The sequence below is a fragment of the Channa argus genome, chromosome 1, assembly GCF_033026475.1.
Source record: "Channa argus isolate prfri chromosome 1, Channa argus male v1.0, whole genome shotgun sequence".
In the NCBI taxonomy this organism is placed as follows: domain Eukaryota; kingdom Metazoa; phylum Chordata; class Actinopteri; order Anabantiformes; family Channidae; genus Channa; species Channa argus.
This window is the reverse complement of record NC_090197.1, coordinates 32314972-32336105: the sequence shown is the minus strand read 5'-3', so window position 1 is coordinate 32336105 and position 21134 is coordinate 32314972. Positions and strand designations below refer to the sequence as shown.

Sequence of the window (21134 nt, the reverse complement as noted above, 5' to 3'; positions counted from 1 at the left end):
ATGTCTTTTAGACATGCTTCAAGTTTGACTAATTGGTTAGTATCTTCTGGTTTCACAGATAAATAGAGCTGTGTATCATCTGCATAGCAGTGGAAGTTTATGGAATGTTTCCTAATAATTTTGCCTAAAGGTGACATGTACAGATTAAAAAGTATTGGTCCTAACACAGAGCCCTGTGGAACTCCATAGCTAACTTTGGTGCATAAAGAAGAGTCATCATTAACATGAACAAGTTGGAATCTGTCTGACAGATAAGATTTAAACCAATGTAATGTGGTTCCTTTAATCCCAAATCCATGTTCTAGTCTCTGTAATAAAATGTTGTGGTCAATGGTGTCAAATGCGGCACTAAGGTCTAGTAAGACGAGTACGGACACAAGTCCATTATCTGAAGCGAGGAGAAGATCATTGGAGACTTTTACCAGTGCTGTTTCTATACTGTGATGAGCTCTGAATCCTGACTGAAAGTCTTCATACAAATTATTCCTGTAAAGGTGATCACATAATTGTTTTGCAACTACTTTTTCAAGGATTTTAGAGATAAACGGGAGATTTGATATTGGTCTATAGTTGGCTAAATCACCTGGATCAAGACAGGGTTTTTTAAGTAATGGTTTGATTACAGCAACTTTATAAGCCTTTGGTACATAGCCAGTTTCTAAAGATAGGTTAATCAAATCTAATATGAAAGTGTCTATTAAAGGTAGAACATCTTTAAGCAATTTGGTTGGAACAGGGTCTAAAAGACATGTTGTTAGTTTTGAGGAGGCGATAGTTGAACTTAGCTCAGTGAGATCTATGGGTGAAAAACAGTCTAAGATGGATTGGGGCCTTATTGAGGATTCTAGAGCTGTTGTACATGAAGATCTATCTGTAATATTTGTAGGGAGGATCTGGTGAATCTTTTCCCTAATGGCTGCAATTTTATCAGTAAAGAAAGTCATAAAGTCATTGCTGCTCAAAGTTAAGGGTATACTAGGCTCAACAGAACTATGGCTCTTAGTCAGCCTGGCTACAGTGCTGAACAGAAACCGGGGGTTGTTCTTGTTTTCCTCTATTAGTGCGGAATAATATGCTGTTCTGGCATCACGGAGAGCTTTTTTGTACATTTTTAAACTGTTTTTCCAGGCTAACCGGGATTCTTCTAAATTAGTGGAACGCCACTTCCTCTCTAATTTTCGTGACGCCTGCTTTAAGCTGTGCATTTGTGAATTGTACCATGGAGGTCGGCTCCTCTGATTCACTGCCTTTTTTTTCAGAGGGGCAACTGTATCTAGTATCATACGCAATGAGGCTGCAGAATCGTCAACTAAGTAATCAATTTGTACAGGAGTAAGATGGCTACTCACCATAGTATTGACACATGGTGGTGAAAAAGATGAAGAGATAATTTCTTTAAAAATATTCACAGCATTTTCAGATAAACATCTGCTGTAGTGGAATTTTTTCCTAACTGCTGTATAGTCCGTTATTGTAAATTCAAATGTTATTAGAAAATGGTCAGACAGAAGAGAATTATGAGGAAATACTATTAAATTATCAGTTTCAATGCCATATGTAAGTACAAGGTCCAATGTGTGACTAAAACAGTGAGTGGGTTTATTTACATTTTGGGAAAAACCAATTGAATCTAGTTATGAACCCAAACAAGCCATCATTAAATTTAAATTGACATTTACATTCAGTCATTTAGCAGACGCTTTTACCCAAAGCGACTTACAAGTGAGGTACAAGGCAGAAAGAATCTAAGTCAAGTAGAAAACATCAAAGCAAAGTCCTATCAAAAAAGTGTTTACATTTCATGAGATACAAGTGCAAGAAAGAGCAGAAAGGCATTGTTTTTATTTTTATTGTTTTCAAATAGATTTAAGTGCATAGGAAGAAAATCTGTGAACCAGTACTAACCAGCTACAGTCAGCTTAATAATATTTATTAAATTAACATTCCTCTAAACCAGATTGTTTGAGGGTTATCTTGCCATTTAATTGTTGTTATCAAACCCACAGTTATGGTTCAGTTGGTCACCTGCTACATACTGTAGGAGGGTTAGTATGAGGGAAAGGGGGGGAAGTAGCTGCATTAGGTCATGTGCCAGGGTTGCATTTCGAGACATAATTTAGTTTCCTTTACAGGGAGAGGTTTAGGGTGGTTGGGTGGGCGATGCAATAAAAGACTTGTGCATGTGACACCATTTTGTGTCACACAAATTGTTGTTAAGTGTGAGTCCTTAATTCCCTAGAATGCCACCTTTCACCAGAATTTGAATGTTTGTTTGTTTTTTGCTGCCTGAAACCCCTAATCACATTGTCTCATGAGACCTACTCTTCTGGACTATCATTGCATGTCTCCATCAGCCTGTGGCTGGAATCATCAAGTACTCAGCTGCCGAGGTCCTTCGGCTCCGCTTCCACTTTCCAGAGCCCTCACCGGCTATGCTAAACCTCCTGACCGACATCATTCTCCTACCCTGCCAGAGATATATGCATAGAGAGTCTCGTCAGACTTCCCACTCGGACAGCTCAACAACTATGGTCCACGTTTCGGTGCCCTTGTTGAAATGTTGGCTGGTTTGTGACCACAGTGTGCTACCTGCCGTACCCTCAGATCTTCTACATCTATCCAATTCACTGCCCCTCTGCTCACCACACTACTATTGGGAGCATAGCAACTGAATGGAAGTACAGAATTCCCTCCCCCGACCTTTATAATATCAGTTCTCTTCCCCACTTCAAACCTGTTCTGACTTTCGTACTCTTTCTTTTATACTCTATTTTATTCTATTTATTATCTGTATAGCGACCTTGAGTGTGTGCGATACCTGTGTAAAACATGATAACAACCTACTGATGATACTAGCATGTGGAGCAGGAACCGCCTCATATCTACTGATGATAACAAATAAGAGCCACTGAATTGCTTGATGACATCCAACGTACCCCTCTCTATGACTTCCTATTTTTATAAGGCACCACACTGATGGTTGTCCTAGGTTTTGCTCATCATGCACACATTTATTTATTCATTACAGCTGTCAACCATTCTGCCAAGGATGAGTTCTGCACTGAACTCCACACATGGCCTTAGGGAATTTATTTGGAAGGCCAGACAAAATTACCCTGACTCCGAGATGAACTTTAGAAGCAGCTTAACAGAGGATCCACAAAGCCCCCCCCCCCCCCCCCACACACACACACACACACACACACACACACACACACACACAGGTGAACCTGCCACAAATGGACAGTATGAAAGAAGCAAAGCTAAAAATGAACAAACATAACCTTCAAGGAACTTAACTAATTGAACTATCTTCATTTCTGTGAGTGCTTTTATACTTCGTCCTTAATTCATGTCTGGGTGTTTCCCATAGCAACAATCAATTTGACACTGACATCTGAGAAGCACAATTGCAGTGAGATTCACAGTGCGGAATAAAACTTATGTTTTACTTGGTGAAAATATGATTTATGGTGATTTTTTAAGCTGTCTGTCATTTACAACATTCAGCATTTTGAAAGACCCATCATTTGCATTTTTCTCATTGTGGAAGTTAATAAGCTGGGATGCTTACAATAATAGCTGCCACTCACTGCTAAAGCAACAGATTTAACAGTTTTGCAGCTAATTTTGAGTAAATATTAAACCACATCTGGATTTTTTTTCTGGATGTGAGACACTTGGTGGAGCCTTAACATGGCTGACAATGGCAATAAAACCAACAGCATTTGGACCTGATAGGTGGTGAGTAGTTTCTGGTGTGTGGGGATTAGGTGAACTTGAGCCACAAATGGATTGGACCAGCGGGCCGGTGACAGTTACATGGCTGGTGTCTGGGTGGAGTAGAGCAGCTTTCAGAGGGCTGATGGAGTTGAAGGCAACAGCAGACAGGCAGCCTGTGAAACCAAGAGAGGCGAGCCGAGCCAGCTCTGGATCCAGATCACCAGAGTCTGCAGCAAAGGTGAGAGAAACAGGGCGGGGTTTTGTGAAGAAACCATCACATAAAGTTCCAGTGGATATAAAAAGAATCACAGTGCACATTTTGTAGCAAACGGATGTAGCTATAAAGCCTTTACCTACTGTACAGTATATCAATTACTTAATAAAAGCATAATGAAAAGCACTTTTTATAGCACATTTGCATTTCCAGTGTTACACATCAGGAAGTCCCACAGCCACTCATTTTATCTAAACCTACATGTCTGATCAGTTTAATAGACACTCAGAAGCAAACATGAGCAGAGGTATTTTAGTAGAATCATCTTACATTTTTAGAAAGGTTGAACTGAACATGCCAAATTTAGTTTGAATTAATTTAATTCAGTGGTGATAAACCTTTATGGAAGTACGACAGCGCTGTAGACTGAACAGCTACAGTACAACTTTCCAAAAAGTTTGAATACATTCAAAACACTGCTGCAAATGATAATTAAAGAGGATTTCAGCTGGGTTTGCAGAATTGGCTTTGTGGATTGTAATGCTGGACTAATTTGTACCAAATATTTCAATGAAGTTACAGTACATCTTGCTGGATAACAGATTTTTTGAAGCACTAAATTTTGAATTATTTTCATCAATTAATCTAATTATCTATAAAAATCAATATACACTATTTTGCCAAAAGTATTCGCTCACCCATCCAAATAAATGAATTCAGGTGCACAAAGCAAGGCCCATAAAGACATGTACGAGTGAGTTTGGTGTGGAAGAACTTGACCGGCCTGACTTCAGCCCGATAGAACACCTTTGGGATGAATTAGAGCGAAGACTGCGAGCACTGTGTATTATGTATTTCATAAACACACTCCTAAACCTCGTGGAAAGCCTTCCCAGAAGAGTTGAAGCTGTTAGAGCTGCAAAGGGTGGGCATTAAGAATGGGACGTCACTAAAGTTCATATGGGTCTGAAGGCAGGTGAGCGAATACTTTTGGCAATATAGTGTATGTATAGATCACAGTGAAAAAGTTGATGTATAATTTGACTTGTTGATTAAAATGTGCTGATGTGAAAACAATGTTGATGGCGTCTATATTTATTTCTATATTTGTTTTTGCCTCCTACTGTATGTCCTAGACAGCACAGAGGCATCCAGACATCATGATGACAGTTTCAAAGACCTCATTGTGTATTAACAGACACTTTCTGAATTGAGTCTAAGTGCTCTGCAGCTTGAAAGGCCTTGTCTGGGTTTTTGTGGCTGTCTCACTTACCGTGCACTCTGCCGAGAACCACCAACCTGATGCCATTGAATTCTACATCAGATGTGAGGTTAAAGTTCTCTTTGGTGTTCTGGTCAACCTGGAAGATTTTATGAAAACATGATTTAAAACACTTCAACATCAGTGGGTGGTAAAAACAAACGGATTGCACAACTGAAAAAAGTTAGAACAGAAGAAGGCTGTTCAGATGAGAGGTGAAAAGTCTAGTTACTACAAAACAGTCATTAACAACACAATAGACTTTTCAGGAAATCGACTTGTAGTAACTTAACATATTCAGATGCCTAAAGGGAACCTTCAGTTATGGTTAAGAGGTTTGCAAAAACTCATCATGGACACGAGAGTCATTGCAATATTGAACTCTTTGAACTTTTTTCTTTGTTGGGGCAAAGTGTACAGCATACATTAAATCTAAAATAAAACCCCAATAAACACACAGTAGACATAAAATTTGGTTGAATGTCTGTTATCAAGTTTGGTCATTTGTTTGTCAGTTTTCTGTTTGGGCGGTAATTATTACTATCCTTAGTTTTCCTATTATTTCTGAACACCCACGTTTTCTCATTTGCTGAAAAATTCGGAGGTGATCCCCCTTCATTATGCCATCCACGCGAGGGCTTGACAGCAAAACAGCCTTACAGGTTGTAAAGTTTTCATAGGGTTCCTCACCTTTACTCCACTAAACAAACCTCTGGTCATTTTGGCTAAACAAACTCAACTTATCTGATCATAAAACGTCTTTTCAGAAGACTTTTTTTCGTCCATGTGATCAGCTAAAATCTTTAGTTCAGATTAAGGGTGTCAATTTTTGAGCTGGGGCCTCTTTTTTGGACGGACGTCACTGTTTGACTGCAGGTAAGACTTGATTGACCGAGTGTTTCCTGCTGCTTGTTCCTGGTGTCATCCCTCTGCTTCTCCTGCTGGATGCCAAACCTGACCGATGAAGTGGCTGCTAAGAAAACTGGGAAGATTCAGGGTTGTGTGTGTGGGTGTGTGTTACCTGCACAGAGACAGCTTCTGCCAGTCTGGTGATAGTAACAGTATGTAGCTGTCCATTGGCAAGGTTCCTCACTTTGCTTCTTAGGATCTCTGCATCTTTGCTGCTGTCCAGTCTGTATCTTACCTCCAACTTGTCTGCAAACACAAGTTAACCAAACAACACACATATACATTAGGAAATGCAAACAAAAATTTTACTTTAATGAACATAAAGTAGAATTTTTGTCTGCATTACATAATGTACATGTTTAAAATAAGATTTAAAACCAAATTGGAATATTTTTGCATATAGCAATATTAGTAACAATTATTCTTAAAACGTGATTCTTAAATGCTCGTGCTTTTGACTTACATGTAAAATAAATGAACAATCCATATTCATAATTTGCTAAAAAGACAATTTTCTCTAAACCTTTTCTCATCATTGATGTGCTTCAACTTAAATTTTATTTTAGGGAAAATTCAAAAGCAGACAGGCAGTTCAAGGGCAACAGAATAATGAACCAAAAATAATTCAATTTTTACAGAATTAGGCTGTGGCCCTGCCACTTATTATATACAGACTTAAGTTAATTTATATAACTTTAAATTGGATTTTAGATGGATAATTTCATTCTATGAGTTCAATTTTACATGACAAAATATTTTTAACAGCAACGAGTGCAAGTGGTCCTGGTGAGGCTACAGTGTAAACTGAATTGATAGTGAAGATGTGTTTCAGGACAACAGGGCAGGACAAAGGGAAAGCAACAGACAGAATGAGAGAAAATACAAGTTTCCCAACTTATCCAGTCATGCATTTTTCACACTTTTCAGCTCTGCAAATTATTTTTTAACACTAAATAACTGTGTTTTATAGCACACCTATTAAGGAAGAAGAGGCAGTGGAAAGTCTGTTCACACCGTAATGTCCATGACAGGAGGTGACGATCCACATCCGACTCCACAGAGATGAAGATTGTCAGCAAGCTCACGGGTGGTAAAAAGATGGTGAAAGCTGAACTTTTCAGCTTTCAAAAGTTCACTACAACAACAACCGATTTCCACGTGCCCTTGTTCTTCCTACTGTAATTGCTTAGTTACATCTGAATGTACCGTAAATTAGCGCGGTTGTATGTGTCAAACTGATTTATATGGTTAAATGTCCAACTTATCCTCCATTAGCTGAAGATTACCCCAGTAATAAATGAAATTCCATTAGTTGGCACTCGTTGTTGGCAAATGATTGACTATGTAATTGTCAAATATTTGCAGACCACAAAACACTAAGAGACTGCAACTGATGGAATTAGTGTCTAATTGTTGCATTTTTTACGGTTTAAGCATAACAGAAATTAAAATGAATGGTGGACTGCAGGAACAATTCATTATTAACGCTGATTGATAACAAAGTGCTACAATGTGTTCAGTGGTGCAAGACATATAGAGGAATTAATGGCATCATTTACATATTTAACTCTGGAAGAAATATTACTTGACAAATAATCAGGTCTTAAGAAATGATAGTTTACAATTATTACATGACAGAGTATCTGCTTCCAGTATCCGAGAACTGTCCAGTCACATGGAATCTGTTGGCATGCTGGGTCAGGAGAGACTCTACTTGTGCACGTATTTCCAAAGCACAAGAACAGTCTGAGAAATTGTTTCTTTTTGTCAAAATGAGCATATGCACATGGAATTTGACAGTCAGCCGATAAAAAGCAGCCTCTACACACAATGTAACTGTTATAGTATTTTTAACATCCATTCATATTATTTTTTTCTATTAGATTTTCACTGATGTCGGTTCTGGAAGCATTGTTTACAGGGAGCGACAACAAATTAGATTTTCAGAAACAGTCTCTGCCTGCAGCTTGGACATATTAATGTGATTGTCACAGAAGAATCAGAAAAAGCAAGTTATTGTTGATGGACTGGTAAATTGGAATTCACATCTCTTAAATGTGACCTTTTGGTTCAGGGGTTTGAATTTTAAATGTTGAAATGAGGCTAAAGCCACCAGAAACACAGCAGCATTTTTTATTTTACGCAAATCAGATAAAAACACACAATAAAACTGTGTGTCCAGGTGCTCTCCAACTGATGCAAATCATTATATGAGGCTTAGGCTACAGATGCAAAAGGTTTTTGCTCTTTCTAAGTTCACCAAATACCAAATCAGTGAAAAGCACAATAAATAATTTGTCTGGTAAAATCTGTAGATGCAGTTTATTGTAATACAGAAGAGCAACCAGGCTGTTCGAAATCTTTTATCACCAAAAGAAATTAGTTTTGGAGTTTTAATGGGGTGCTCCGCGTACAATACAGCTACCTGCCGACTATCTGATCACCACAGCAGCTTTAATGACCTGCCGCTGATTACCTTCCCTTTAGTCTGCGCCATCAAAGCAGACTTTTCACAGTCTGTTTACAGCAAATCGGGGCGAATCCTGCTTATAATAGGTATATTAGCCTCCTTTGTCCTTTCCAATTAAAATTACCCCATGTTCCACTCTCTTGGTTGAACTCAAGGCGAGTTGATTAAACTCAAAAGTGAACGGGAGCAAAGGAGAGAAAATACAGACAGATGGAATAACAAAGAGAGCAGATAACAGAAGTTTTGTTGATGAAGTAAAAACACCAACCTAAAGGTACTCAGGTGATCATTTTACACATGTACAGAAACACCATGTGGACGAGCATGTTATAAGTCATTGTAACATTACATACAACATGATCAGAAATTATTATGGTCAGTGATTTAGTTTCCTGCAGCAACATGTGTGTGATCAGAAACTGGAGAGAAAACAGGGAGACTCTGTGAGACCAGCAGAACATGCAGCTTGGGAGCAGGCAGAGGTAACTGTTTAGAGGCATTTGGAGTAACACTCGGGCGTGTTTCTCTATAATAACACATGGTGTGTTGCGATATCACCAAAAATTTGACCATCACTGTCTGCTGCCCTCATCAAACCACTTCCCTCATCTCACAGCTGAAACGGATTACTTAAATAAATCAAATTAGGAACGTAATAAACACGTTAACAGACTCCTTCTCGAGCTTGTGTAATTTACACATGGGAGGAGTTAGAGGTGACCCCGACGTGCAACAAATTGGGAAGTTTCCAGATTTCTAAATATGCTTTAATACTGAGGACTTCCTGGAACATAAAGGGCCATCCAGTGAGATCTAGTGAAGCACGCAGGTGTAAATTACATACAGCTGTAAAATAGAGCAAGAAACAAAAGCCTCCTACAGTAAAAAGGGCCAAACCAGGTGCTTGGATACAGCTCAACAGAGAAAAATAAGACTTCCTTGTTAAAAAATACTGTGCAGGCGAGAGGATCTGAGCGCTTACCGTGCTTGTTGAGCAGCAGAGCCAGGTACTCTTTGTGAAAGGATCCAATGTAGAGGAGCAGAGCTGGTGTGTGGCTGGTCCTGAAGCTCAAGGACACGTTTTCTGTCCTCAGGGTCATGTCGGAGTATGTAGAGGAGGACAGGGCACTGCTGCTGCTCCTGTTCAGCTCCTTCACCATTTGTTCTTTGAGAGTGTAGCTGACGGATGTTCCCGATTTGAAGCTGGCGGAAACCTCTGTAGTGAAGGAGACGGTGTCAGAACGTTTAATTGCAAACAGGAGTCACAGCAGTTGTCTCATTTGTAGCTGTGTTGCAGGCAGTTATGTTGTACATGAGTAGCATGTATTTCTAAATATAGCTGTCAATGGCTGAGATTCTTTCTTTCTTCACAACGTTATCCCCATTTGCCTGGCAAAAAAAGACCCCACAACCTTTTTATTCCATACATACACTCGCTGGAAATTTCACTTCACTGCATCAAAATGGTTTCCTTCTTGTGTTCACAGGCCAGTAATGAATAAGTGATTCATAAACACTATGTACAAAACCTTAGCAGCAATGACAACACCTAATTAGTGAGCTGGTGAAAGGCAGTCACAGAAAACCTGCTGACAGGTAAAAAGAATAATATGAATTCTGGCTGCTAATTATAAGAAGTTGTGCTTTCCTTCTTACCTGTGGATGGCACAGCTGGTATAGTTAATTACTGAATAAACATGAGGCTATGTTACGGTGCTGACATGATGGTGCAATGTTGGTGGGGTAACTTAAATAACAAGCTGTCTGTTTGGATGATGAGTATTTTAAAGGCCACAGTTTCATTGAAGGCCTTTTCTATTGTTAATTGGACTAAACCATTGATAGTTCTATGAGTGTAGGGAACCATTTTAAGTTTTTAGTTTAACTCGATCAGCCACGACATAAAGGTGTGGTTTTAATGGATATTCAAGGTTTAGAATTATGTAAACACTGTCACTGATAATGCAATAATAGCACATTTATTTTATGTAGAGTAGATTTCACATGCAATTCAAGGGACATATTGAGTCTTTGTGACTTGGTGCTTTTGAAGAAGTAAATTAATTTTCCCTCACTCATCAGTTAGGTTCTGAAGGTCTGTACCACCAGTACCACAAGTATCAACATTTAAAAAACGTGTCTTTAAACTCTGAAAAAGTACAAATAATTGTGGAAATAATATTGACAGGCCAATAAGCACATTATTAAACACCAACAGCATACTCCCACATTTTACAGCTAAAGATGTGTTGAGCACTGTTGCTACTTTACTGTAAATAAATATAAAAAATGGTCAACTCAGCTCTCAAAGCACAGCTCATATGGTTTTAAAGTAGACGACACACACAGATGAAGCTAATTCTGGGACGTGTCTCTATGATGCTGATGGGAGGCTGGTGACAAAGCTTCTGTACCTCTGTCACAGAAGGGTCCAGTGTAAGCAGATGGACTGCAGTCACAGGAAAAGCTGATGGATCTCTCCACACAGCGTCCCTGGTTCTGGCAGAGGGAGCCATAGCTATCGCAGTGGCCTGGACATCCCGCCTGAACCCCGGGGGTGATCTTTGCTCGCTCCTCCAGGTTGAGGGTGATGCCGTTCAGCTGCAGAGAACGAATACAACCCCGAAAGCCCTTCTGCCTGGACGCAGTGCCTCCTGAAGACACACACAAAGAAAAAAACGAAACATTTGGTTTGTCCTTCTCATTTTTAGCCCTCTATGTAGGAACACGTACAGTATAATTTTTAAATCATTCCAGTTTAATCTACTGCTTTTGATTAACTACTTGTCCTTTTTTAATCTATAAAGGTTCTGCAAATAGCAAATAAAAACAATTTAACATCTTAATATTGCTTCATTATAATAATATAAAAAACAGTAAGTGGAAGCACATAATCTGTTATTGCAGCTGTTGAAAACATAGTTGCAGATTAACTTGCTCTACATAAAGTGAAATTGATTTGAGCATTGTTTGTATCTTTATAGCGTTTTTCCTGCTTTTTGTACAGAGCATTTATTTTGTTTGTGAATTTAAACATAAATACATACAAATAAAGGAGTCAGTATTATAAAGTAAATGTAATATATTCTGTATAAAGCAGGGCTGCTGCTAAATTGCAGTAGTAAAACACAACAGATATAATTGACTGTGTACATCAGTATATTCTAGCTGTAGATGTGGTGGTTTGCCTTTTTTTCACTTGTGTAATGAAGACGGAAGTTTTATTTGTACCTTTGAGGGCTGTTATAAATGTGAGGTGATCCATACTTGTGAGCCTTTTACTGAAAAAGATTTGCCCATCTGGTCTTTGGACTGCTTTTTTTTTTCATTGTTCTTTTCGGCTTGTCTCGTGAGGGTCGCCACAGCAGATCACTGTCCGCATGTTGCTTTGGCACCGTTTTTACGCTGGATGCCCTTCCTGATGCAACCATCCCCAATTTCAATTGGGTTTGGACCGGCATTGCAAAGCTGGGGATGGGAAGTTAGGGGTTTAGCGTCTTTCCCAGAGACACTTCCGACATATAACTAGGACCGGGGATCAAACCACTGACCCTGTTGTCCATGGACCATTGCCTTACCAACTGAGCTACAATAGCCCCTATCTTTGGACTCCTTCTTGAAAAAAAAGAAGAATTTGAGAGTGGTGCCTTTTCATTAAAATCTCCTTATAGTCTCCTTTAGGGATTATGGGGGTTCACTATTTTAAAGTGGGAGCTTCTAGTGCCATCAAATTCCCACTGAGGTGAAAAACCTCTTTGCAAAGGTGACCTGGTCAAAACAGCAGCATTACAGTTCTTCACAAGACCAGACACACATGGAACATAAAGTTACATTTTTAAAGCAAGTCTATAAAGTCTTAGATAATCCAAACAGTGCAACTACAGCTGCCAATAAATTATGTGCTTTGCTTCTTTGACAGAACACAGACAGGCAACAAAGTTATCATTTCCTATAGAGTTTAGAATGGATTTAATTTCAAAGTAGTCAGCTCAGTCTGATTTCCTTCTGCAAGTTATTGCAGGTGGTTGGAGCAGAAAACATGAAAACTGTTCTCTTCCAGCTCTGTCCATAGGTTTGGAACATTATGTAACCACAGTGCGCAGTGGCACCAAACTGTTAAAAATTAAAGCCAATTTCAGCCACATATATTCTACTTTATGCTCTCTTCCAAATCGAGTTGGAGATGGAAACATCTTGATCCTTGGAAAATATCATTCTTAAATAAAGGCTAATGTTCATTTGCTGCGGTACAGGTTTACAGCAGCTCATTGTAGGTCCAGAGTTGTGTTTTATCAGGTAGGATAATTATCAATGAGGCTTTTATTTCTGTATGGCATGAAAATCAACCTCAGGTCTGCATTATTTTCTGTTTTTAAATTTCTAAATTAGTGCAGCCTGAGTGCAAATAAGATTGGAAAGGCTGCACTGCTTTATGTCACAACAGTGATTTAACTTTTGATAAAGAAATGAATGATAAGTAAATCATATCATCTGTGATTGAATCCGATAGTGACACTGACTGATATGTGATTCTAATATTACTCTGCGCCTTCAGAAACAAAGATTTGTCACCAGCCTCATATAGAATTTCTTAAATGATGATAAGGTGATGAAACACACTGAAACATGACCTGACAGGTTAAAAATTCAAGGAGTTGACATTTAACTGGCAGTGTGTCTACCAACTGAGCACCATGCTGTTTATTGATATCCAGTGAGCTGGAGAGCTGTCAGTGTCTCTGACAGTCTGTTTGTCCTCCCCGAGAGGACAGGCTGACTGAGACAGGAAAACATGTTTCTTTCTTCTAAAAACTCCAAAAGTTATTGTTTATCCACTGCTCACAGTATGACCTCCAGAGTTCAGGGTCTGCAACATTAGAATTGTCTCAAAGCACCAAACTGGCAACATCATGACTGTTATAATGAGATAAACAGCTATCCAAAGCTGCAGAGTGGATGAACTTCATATCATGGCCTGGAGCTTCATCAGGAGCTGTCAGGAAAGAACTAACTTCACTACCGGACTGGGTTCAAACACTGCACCAAGTATACAACAAGGAAACTGACCACTACATGCACAACTTTTCACTGCATCCTCCTGGGGATTTTTCAAGTAATTTGTGGGGATTTTCTCTCAGTCGGTGAAGCTTGTATTGATGTATTACTACCACAAAGTCAGATTGCTAAGGTTTAGGAACAAAAATTGTTATACGTTGATTGATGTTCCCTGCACAGTATTAACCAGGATAGGAAGTTGAGCTTCACTGTGAAGTTTTGTTGAAAACTTTGGCTTCTGTGGCTATGTGCTTAGTTCAGGAGGAGCAGAAGAGACAAAGATTTAAGATCGCCAACCTCCCCAGGGTCAATGAAAATGTACAGTACAAAGTAATTTCATATGTGGTGTGAAGGGAGCAAAAGAGGGAGGAAGATAAAGTGCAGTAAAAGAAATAAATTGAGAGGATGGTAAAGACAGATTTTCTAAAAGTGAAGAACCCTGCAGCCATTAAAAGTAACACTTGGAACACTAAAGTTGAGTCAAATTTATTAGAGCCCCTTCTCATTCCAGAGGCATCCAAAATCCAGTCCCTTTGCATTATATGCTGATGCTCAAGGTCCCTGTTTGTGACGGTGACCGACGCTCAAAGCTTTTAGTGAGTACAATGGTAACCCTGACTCATCAATGTTTGACGGCTAAGACTCATAGGGAGGTGCATGGTTCAACAAGACACAGGACGTTTCCACCGGAGACCAGGGTTCGATTCATTTGGTTTATATGTAATATATCTTGTAACTTAACCTAACTCTGAGGTTTTAGTGCCTAACCCTAACCCGTGTTGTCTCTTAATGTAACCTTACCCTTAAGTTGTTTCCCCTAACTCAAGCAGTTTTTGTGTGTATATTTTAGTATAGTGTACAGATTTTGTGACTCTTTGGGAGCGTCCATATGTTGATGCCAAAATGTACCTGTAGCGTCAATATCAGATGTCATTGTTCCAATAGCGTCAAATAGTGGTGCCCCTTGAGTGTCCAATAGTAAAGCCAAAGGGTACCTAACCTTAACCCTGGAACCAAGTCCTAACACTAAAAGGAATGAATTCAAACAAACCTATAAATAACTGGCTGTTCAGCTGCAGGTGAATGTGCCCATCAGCAGGCGCCTCCTGCGTATTGGGAGGAAGCTCGTCCAGGCGAAGCGACGCCTCTTTAACGTTCCGCTCGGCTCTCAGCCGATGCCACCTGTTGTCGTTCAGTGGGAAGTCAGCCGTTGCGCGAACGTCCAGCGGACCGTTACCCACATCAAAGGAGAAGAGGACTTCAGTAGAGGCTGCATCAGAGGAGGAGACCTTTCACAAAGTCATTGATCTTCTGCATTACTTGTATATCTCTGTACAGTCACACAAAGGTGTGCCCTCACAAGCTCTTGCTGCTGCATGTGCATGATTTTTAGCTGCTTTCGTCATCCCCTAGTTCACAACCTTGCATATTTGCTTTTCCATATGTGCATATTGTTTATTTTATTTTCCTGCCTTATAATGCTGCTCTGCTTGCATGACACAAACTGTCACCAACACAGCACATGTCCTGTTGTGTGCTTGCTGAACCTGTGTGGTTTTCTATTTATTTGCTACTGTAAACAATAAAGGACCTGTAGACAACAAAGGCTTCGTAGATGGTGAAACCCCCTTTCCCTGTAAGAGTTTCACCATCTGTAAAGGGAAAAAGATGAAGTGATTTCTGCAGTGGGACTGCAGAGCCTGTTGACATGTTGACACATGAGCTCTGGTGGAGCTTTGATAAGAAAAATATATATTTAGACTAAAGAAATGTATCACTGAAGTGATGCAAACATAAACTGACACCAACCGGCTCACAAAGTGGAGCAGTTGTCATAGGAACCAGTTACAATTACTGCTGGACATCAAAACCCTCAAATCAATTTTTGGACTCTGCACATGATTACATAGAGTTTTGTTGATATATGTCATCCAGAAAGGTGAGATCATTTAGAGTGTACTGTCAGTTTGAATGTAAAAGTTTAATTTATCCAATCCATCTAATTTATCTAGATGTCTGTGTTAAATAACCAAAAAAGCTTAACCTTACTGAATATGTGCAAACAAGATGAAAACTGAATGTGTGTTCCCTGACATCACTTCTTACTCTGACACTTCTGCTCAAATATACTCAGGAATCTAATGACTGGGGTTGTCAACATCAGCAGGGCTGTTAACAACTTAACAACTTAACAAAAACACCACTGTTTTCTTTTATGCTGTTAACACAGTGCTGACCGATTCTAAAAGAGTGCACTGAGTGACACACACACACACACACACACACACACACACACACACACAGGGAGTAAATAAAATATATAAAAGTGTATAAAAACGAAAAGGTGATGTCAGCTCTGCCTGCAGTGATTGTGTGCATGTGTTAACCGTAGTGAGTTTATCTAATATGTATTTGCTATGACTATGCTAGCTGTGCCGGTGAACAATAACTAAGGTAATCCTTGCATGTACATTTTTTATTGTGGGCTAAAAATAGATAAATGGATTTTTGATCCCTTTTGTTTTTGTTTTTGTTTAGGGGAGAGATCTACAGAAATGGATGAAATAGTCGGTCTACTCAAAGCCACAAAAAATAATAAAGTATATACTCTTTTTATCTAAAATAGTTAAACAAATGTCATAAAAGAGAAAAATAATGAAAAATAAACTAAACCCACTACTTTTACTTTAAATTTTTAAATCAACTTTATTTACACACAACACAAACCAAACCAAACAGCAAAGTAACCACTTTTCTTAAATCGAAATTGGCTAAAATGGCTGAGGATTGAAGACATGTGTGGTGCTAATTACAGGAAGCAGTTTGATATATAACTTTAATCCAATTATTTATTGTCTTTTCTAACAAATCTGTCCTGGCCATTTTTATTTGTTATACTATTTAAAGTAGCAAAAGCAAAATCTGATTTCTATTTTGTTTGTTTTCTTAATATTTTTACTTTCATTAGTTTTGTCTTCCACGTGTAAAATGGCCAGTTGCAGCCTCAAACCTGCATTCTTGCATAAACTAGTCTCTGTGGATTAAATGTATAGTGTATCATAAAAAGTTCCAACTACTTCTGTTTCTATCAAGACCAGCTATAATGGTAGATTACTTTTCATTATAAGGACAACTACAACAGCATGAAGTACAGTATATGTCCTGCCATAAAGTGCCATACTGAAATGATATATTTCAGCACGAGTACACAAGTAAAGAACCATAAAAAAGTGGTTATAAAGGAAATGTACTGCAGTGGGCTAGAACAACGACACTGCAGTGATTTCCCACAGGATGAAGAATAAATGGTGGTGGTGTTGGGAAAGTATATATTTTTTAGGGATCAGAGGAACTGAGGTGGAGTTCCAGTTAAGGCTGTCACATCCAGCTGAGTTCAGGTGAAACTTTAACTCCCAGGATGATCCTTCATGCTCAGGCTATGCTCACATCTAAGTGCAGTCCGGATTAGACATCTTACCTGAAAGGTTTTACTTACAGCTGAGTTCGATTCGAATAAAGTCTTTGATGCCCAGGTTTTCCAGGAAGACACCAGAGGACGAAGTGGTTTTGAAGAGAAAGGAGATGTCTGCGCTCAGCTCTCCGTGGAATGTGGGAAAGTGGAGGTACGACGTCTCCTTGTCAAAAAATGCAGCATTCCAGACATTTTCTATAAAGTAAATTACAAATAGTTACTGTTGGTGTTCAGATTACAGCAGCAAACTGCAGAAATGACTCTACAATTGAGATTATACATTGACATGTTGCTAATGTTTTGACATGCGCGCAACATTTCAAATCATGCATTGCACACGGTGACATTGAAGTCTCTGGACTGGACTTACTATCTCCTTGGCAACGAAGAGGTCCTACTCTGTAGGCGCTCTCTGACCCGGGCCTGTGAACATCACCCAGCACCACAGATCTAACAGGGAGGGCGTCTTTATGGGTCAGTATGCCTGAGTCATTAGCCCTGGATAGTAGGGAAAGAACGATAGAGAAGAAGAAAAAGGAAAAAACAGCCTCGAAGCCTAAGACTAGCCGTGAAAGAGACACAGTGTAGGAACAAACCAGTATCAGTTGGCAGGAGAGCGTTAAAAACAGGAGAGGAAGAAGGATTGTGGTCATGTCTATGTCATGTAGCAAAAAAAGAAAGAAAAGAGGAAAAACTTAAGATGATGATAAATGTTTACAGGGTGTGTTGGATACTGTAAACATAACCACTAATTCACCATTGATTAGATTTAGTAGCCTCACTCTTATGGATGAATCAATTTTTACATGTAAATGGCAATATTGTATTGATATATACATGGATCAGCCACAATATTTAAACCACCTGGTGGTTTTAATGTGTGTTCTGACATGTATTCATTTTGGCCTGCATCACATTTCATCCATACTGACCCCCAACATGAAATGACCAGGTTGTAATAATGTTGCTAATGATAAGTGTATTTCACCATCTTCTTTGTAGTTGATATAATGAATTGTATAAGATAGTTACAAATTGTAATTTTTAATGAACAGTTACCATTCATTGCGACTGGCGTCGCAGTTGCATTGGTGTTTGGGGTCCACACAGTTCCCCTGCAGGCTGCAGGTGCACTGCAGACTGCCTGGTTGAGACCCGCCCCAGTAAGTCTGCACCTGTCCCACACCTGGACCTCCGACCCACCAGCTAAGAAGAGAGCCATCTGAAACACACACAGTCAGCGGAATATGTCAGTTTTGGTGAACAATTTTTCCAGCTTCAACAATCCATGCAAGTGCCCAATGCCAACATTGTCCCTAATAAAAACATAAACTTTGAATTTTTATTTTACTAAGATCATGTTGTGTATATGACAACAAATAGTCTGATGACATACTTTAAATTACCTAAAAAGTATCTTACAAAATGTAGTGTGAAACAGTGATTTTCATTTTACCGTATCATTTCACAACTTTCTCTTCCAAATGAAAACTGCTGAATCATGACATACAGGCAGCAGCACCCTACCTGGTGCGTGAAGAAGACGCGACTTCCTGCAGTGGTAGGTCAGTTCCTGCTCGCAGTGCTCTGACTGGCTGATGATGGCCGCCAGCTGCTCCTCTTCAGCTGCGTATTCAAAGTGAGCCGAATGCTGATTCTTTCCCTGCAAAGGCCGAACTCTGGTCAGCTCTGTGTTGTTGTGTTGGATCACCATCCATGTCTTTTCCTCTAGTGGAAAAGAAAGAGAAAGAGACAAAGTGTGCTTAAAAACAAATTTCTTATTATGCGCATGAGGAAATCACGTGTGTGAGGTGTATTTCAGGTGAACTGACAGGTGGCTTTATTCGTTGTGTGAGTCAGGTACCTGTCATGTTGCAGTATATTAGCTGTGGTCTGATAGGTCCACTGCCATCCACATCAATGTAATAATGCCCAGATGTGTTGCCTTTGTGTTTGTAAGCCTCGCAGGACTGCTCGTAAATCGCTGAGGACACAGAGAAACACAAAGGCTGTCAACATCATCATCATCATCATGACACAGTATTAAAACAGCATCACACTTTTTTTTTACTTGTTTTTTCGTGAACCAGTTTTATCTTTTATCTTTTATTTGTGTGCAATAGTGTCACCATAGTCTCATACTTGTCGTGTCAAGGTGTGCCTGGTCCTTAATTTCTCAGTTTTTATGTCTTTATGCCCATCTCTTATTGTCTTTGTTTGGTACACATTTCTTCAATTTTTAATCATCTGTAAAACATTTTTAATTGCACTAATCTGTACAAAAGGTGCTATATACATGTATATAATATAATATATTTTTGGAAAACAGAAGTATTCTATTCAGAATTAGTAGAAAAACAATAATCACATTACCAAAATATCAAACTAGTCCTCTGATTGGCATCATTTTTTAATAAAATGCTACTAATGCTCATTTAATACTCAAGCTCTAGTTGTAGTGTCCCACAGAAATCCACAGAAAATCCATGTCAGGAATCCATTGTACATGCAAACTGTTACTGCTGCGGATGTGAATCTAAAGAAGCAAATTAACTTAATAAACAACATCATTCTCTTGATGATAGAACATTCATACAACTAAATAACTAGCTCATTGTTTATGTCATGAAGGAGAAAAGAGCCCAACACAGGGTTGATGAGTCAGTAGTAGAAGTATTCATAATTCTACTGACTGTTGTGGAAACCAGAGGAAAAGTTATCGATCTTTTTTGCACTACGTTTGATTTACTTTATTGCACACGATTCACGATATTGACTACGACGGGGAAGACATTTCAGCTTCGACAGCTCTGAACGGAAGGCCGGGGATTAAGGGTTCAAGGCTGTCATTTTTTTAGTTTTAGCAAATAGTAGTCAAATGTACACATTGCTATTTCTTCCTAACAACATAATGCTGGAGCGCTGCTTCTCGAAAGTACGCGCATTTTGCTACAATTTCACACATGTCTCCAAAGAATCAACTTGGACTATTAATAAAGAGATACTTTTACAGTTGAGCCATGTGAGTTAAAAAATATGTCTCTTATCCTCTTCTTCCATGACCTTACAGCTGTGGCAGGTGGCTCCGCTGTAGCCTGTGCCGGAACAGTTACAGTGGAAAGTGATCCATGATTGACTGCAGCTGCCTCCATGTTCACAGTGACTGGGAGAACACCTGAGACATGGAGAGAGACACAGAGAGACAGGGGGAAAGCACATGGTCATACTTTATCTGTATTATTTTTTGATTAGTTGTGAGCGGAGTTTAATTTGCCAACATATTTTTTGTAAAAATGGCACAAATTAGGCATCTTCATCAAGTGGAGTCAGAAGTTATCCTGTTTCAAATTAGGGTTTAGATTAGCTCTAAAGTTAAAGTTACAAAGGTAAAACAATGACGTTAAGGTTACAGAAAAGTTTTCTTTCACAACCTCCAATTACTTCCAAAGTACCTGGCTTTATTCCACTTTATTCATCAGCTTAATAAACTGCCTGTCACCTTTTGCTACAGTATGACTCATGTTCTCAATAGTGTAACAAAGTGTTAATATGGTACAAAGATAAAATATTAGACTTTGTTTGGTTTTAGGATTTTCTGATTATTTACAACAGGAAAAAATCACTGCTTTTTTAATTGAATTGAATTGTGTAATTATTTATATGACTTGAAAAAAAACTGCTCATACAGGATCATGTCTCTCTTGACATACGAGATGTAGACAGGAGTAAATCATCCTTTTTTTGTTTTATTCTCCAAACCTTATGACTTTCAGCTTAGGGTATTGTATCAAAAAAAAACTGTGCAGGCAGTGAAACACTTTTGGGAAAAAGTCTTCTGCCGACTTTTTTTAATTCAATGCCAAGTCTGTGTAAGCAGGACTGGAAGATGGAAAGAAAAATAAGGAAATATAGTGAGAGGAAAGAGGCAAAATGACGGAGAGAGAGAGGGAAGGAGAAATCCTGGAAGGGGAATTAAGGTTGAGAGAGGGATCGAAGAAGAGGAAGGCGCAAGGGAGCAACAAAGGGGATG

General features: G+C 39.0%; 1 protein-coding gene across 1 annotated transcript in view; it reads right to left on the bottom strand.

The window, feature by feature from the left end:
* Positions 1-21134, bottom strand: part of LOC137131543 (contactin-associated protein-like 4) — a 63914-nt gene that overhangs the window by 6597 nt on the left and 36183 nt on the right. The window contains exons 11-22 of the mRNA XM_067512961.1: positions 20173-20279; positions 18969-19088; positions 18632-18832; positions 18164-18326; positions 17475-17602; positions 17129-17299; positions 14684-14902; positions 10992-11231; positions 9560-9793; positions 6220-6353; positions 5211-5298; positions 3735-3950 (exon numbers count right to left, since the gene is read on the bottom strand). Of these exons, the coding sequence (XP_067369062.1) occupies positions 3735-3950; positions 5211-5298; positions 6220-6353; positions 9560-9793; positions 10992-11231; positions 14684-14902; positions 17129-17299; positions 17475-17602; positions 18164-18326; positions 18632-18832; positions 18969-19088; positions 20173-20279 (2021 nt within the window). The remainder of the gene's footprint in view (positions 1-3734; positions 3951-5210; positions 5299-6219; positions 6354-9559; positions 9794-10991; positions 11232-14683; positions 14903-17128; positions 17300-17474; positions 17603-18163; positions 18327-18631; positions 18833-18968; positions 19089-20172; positions 20280-21134) is intronic.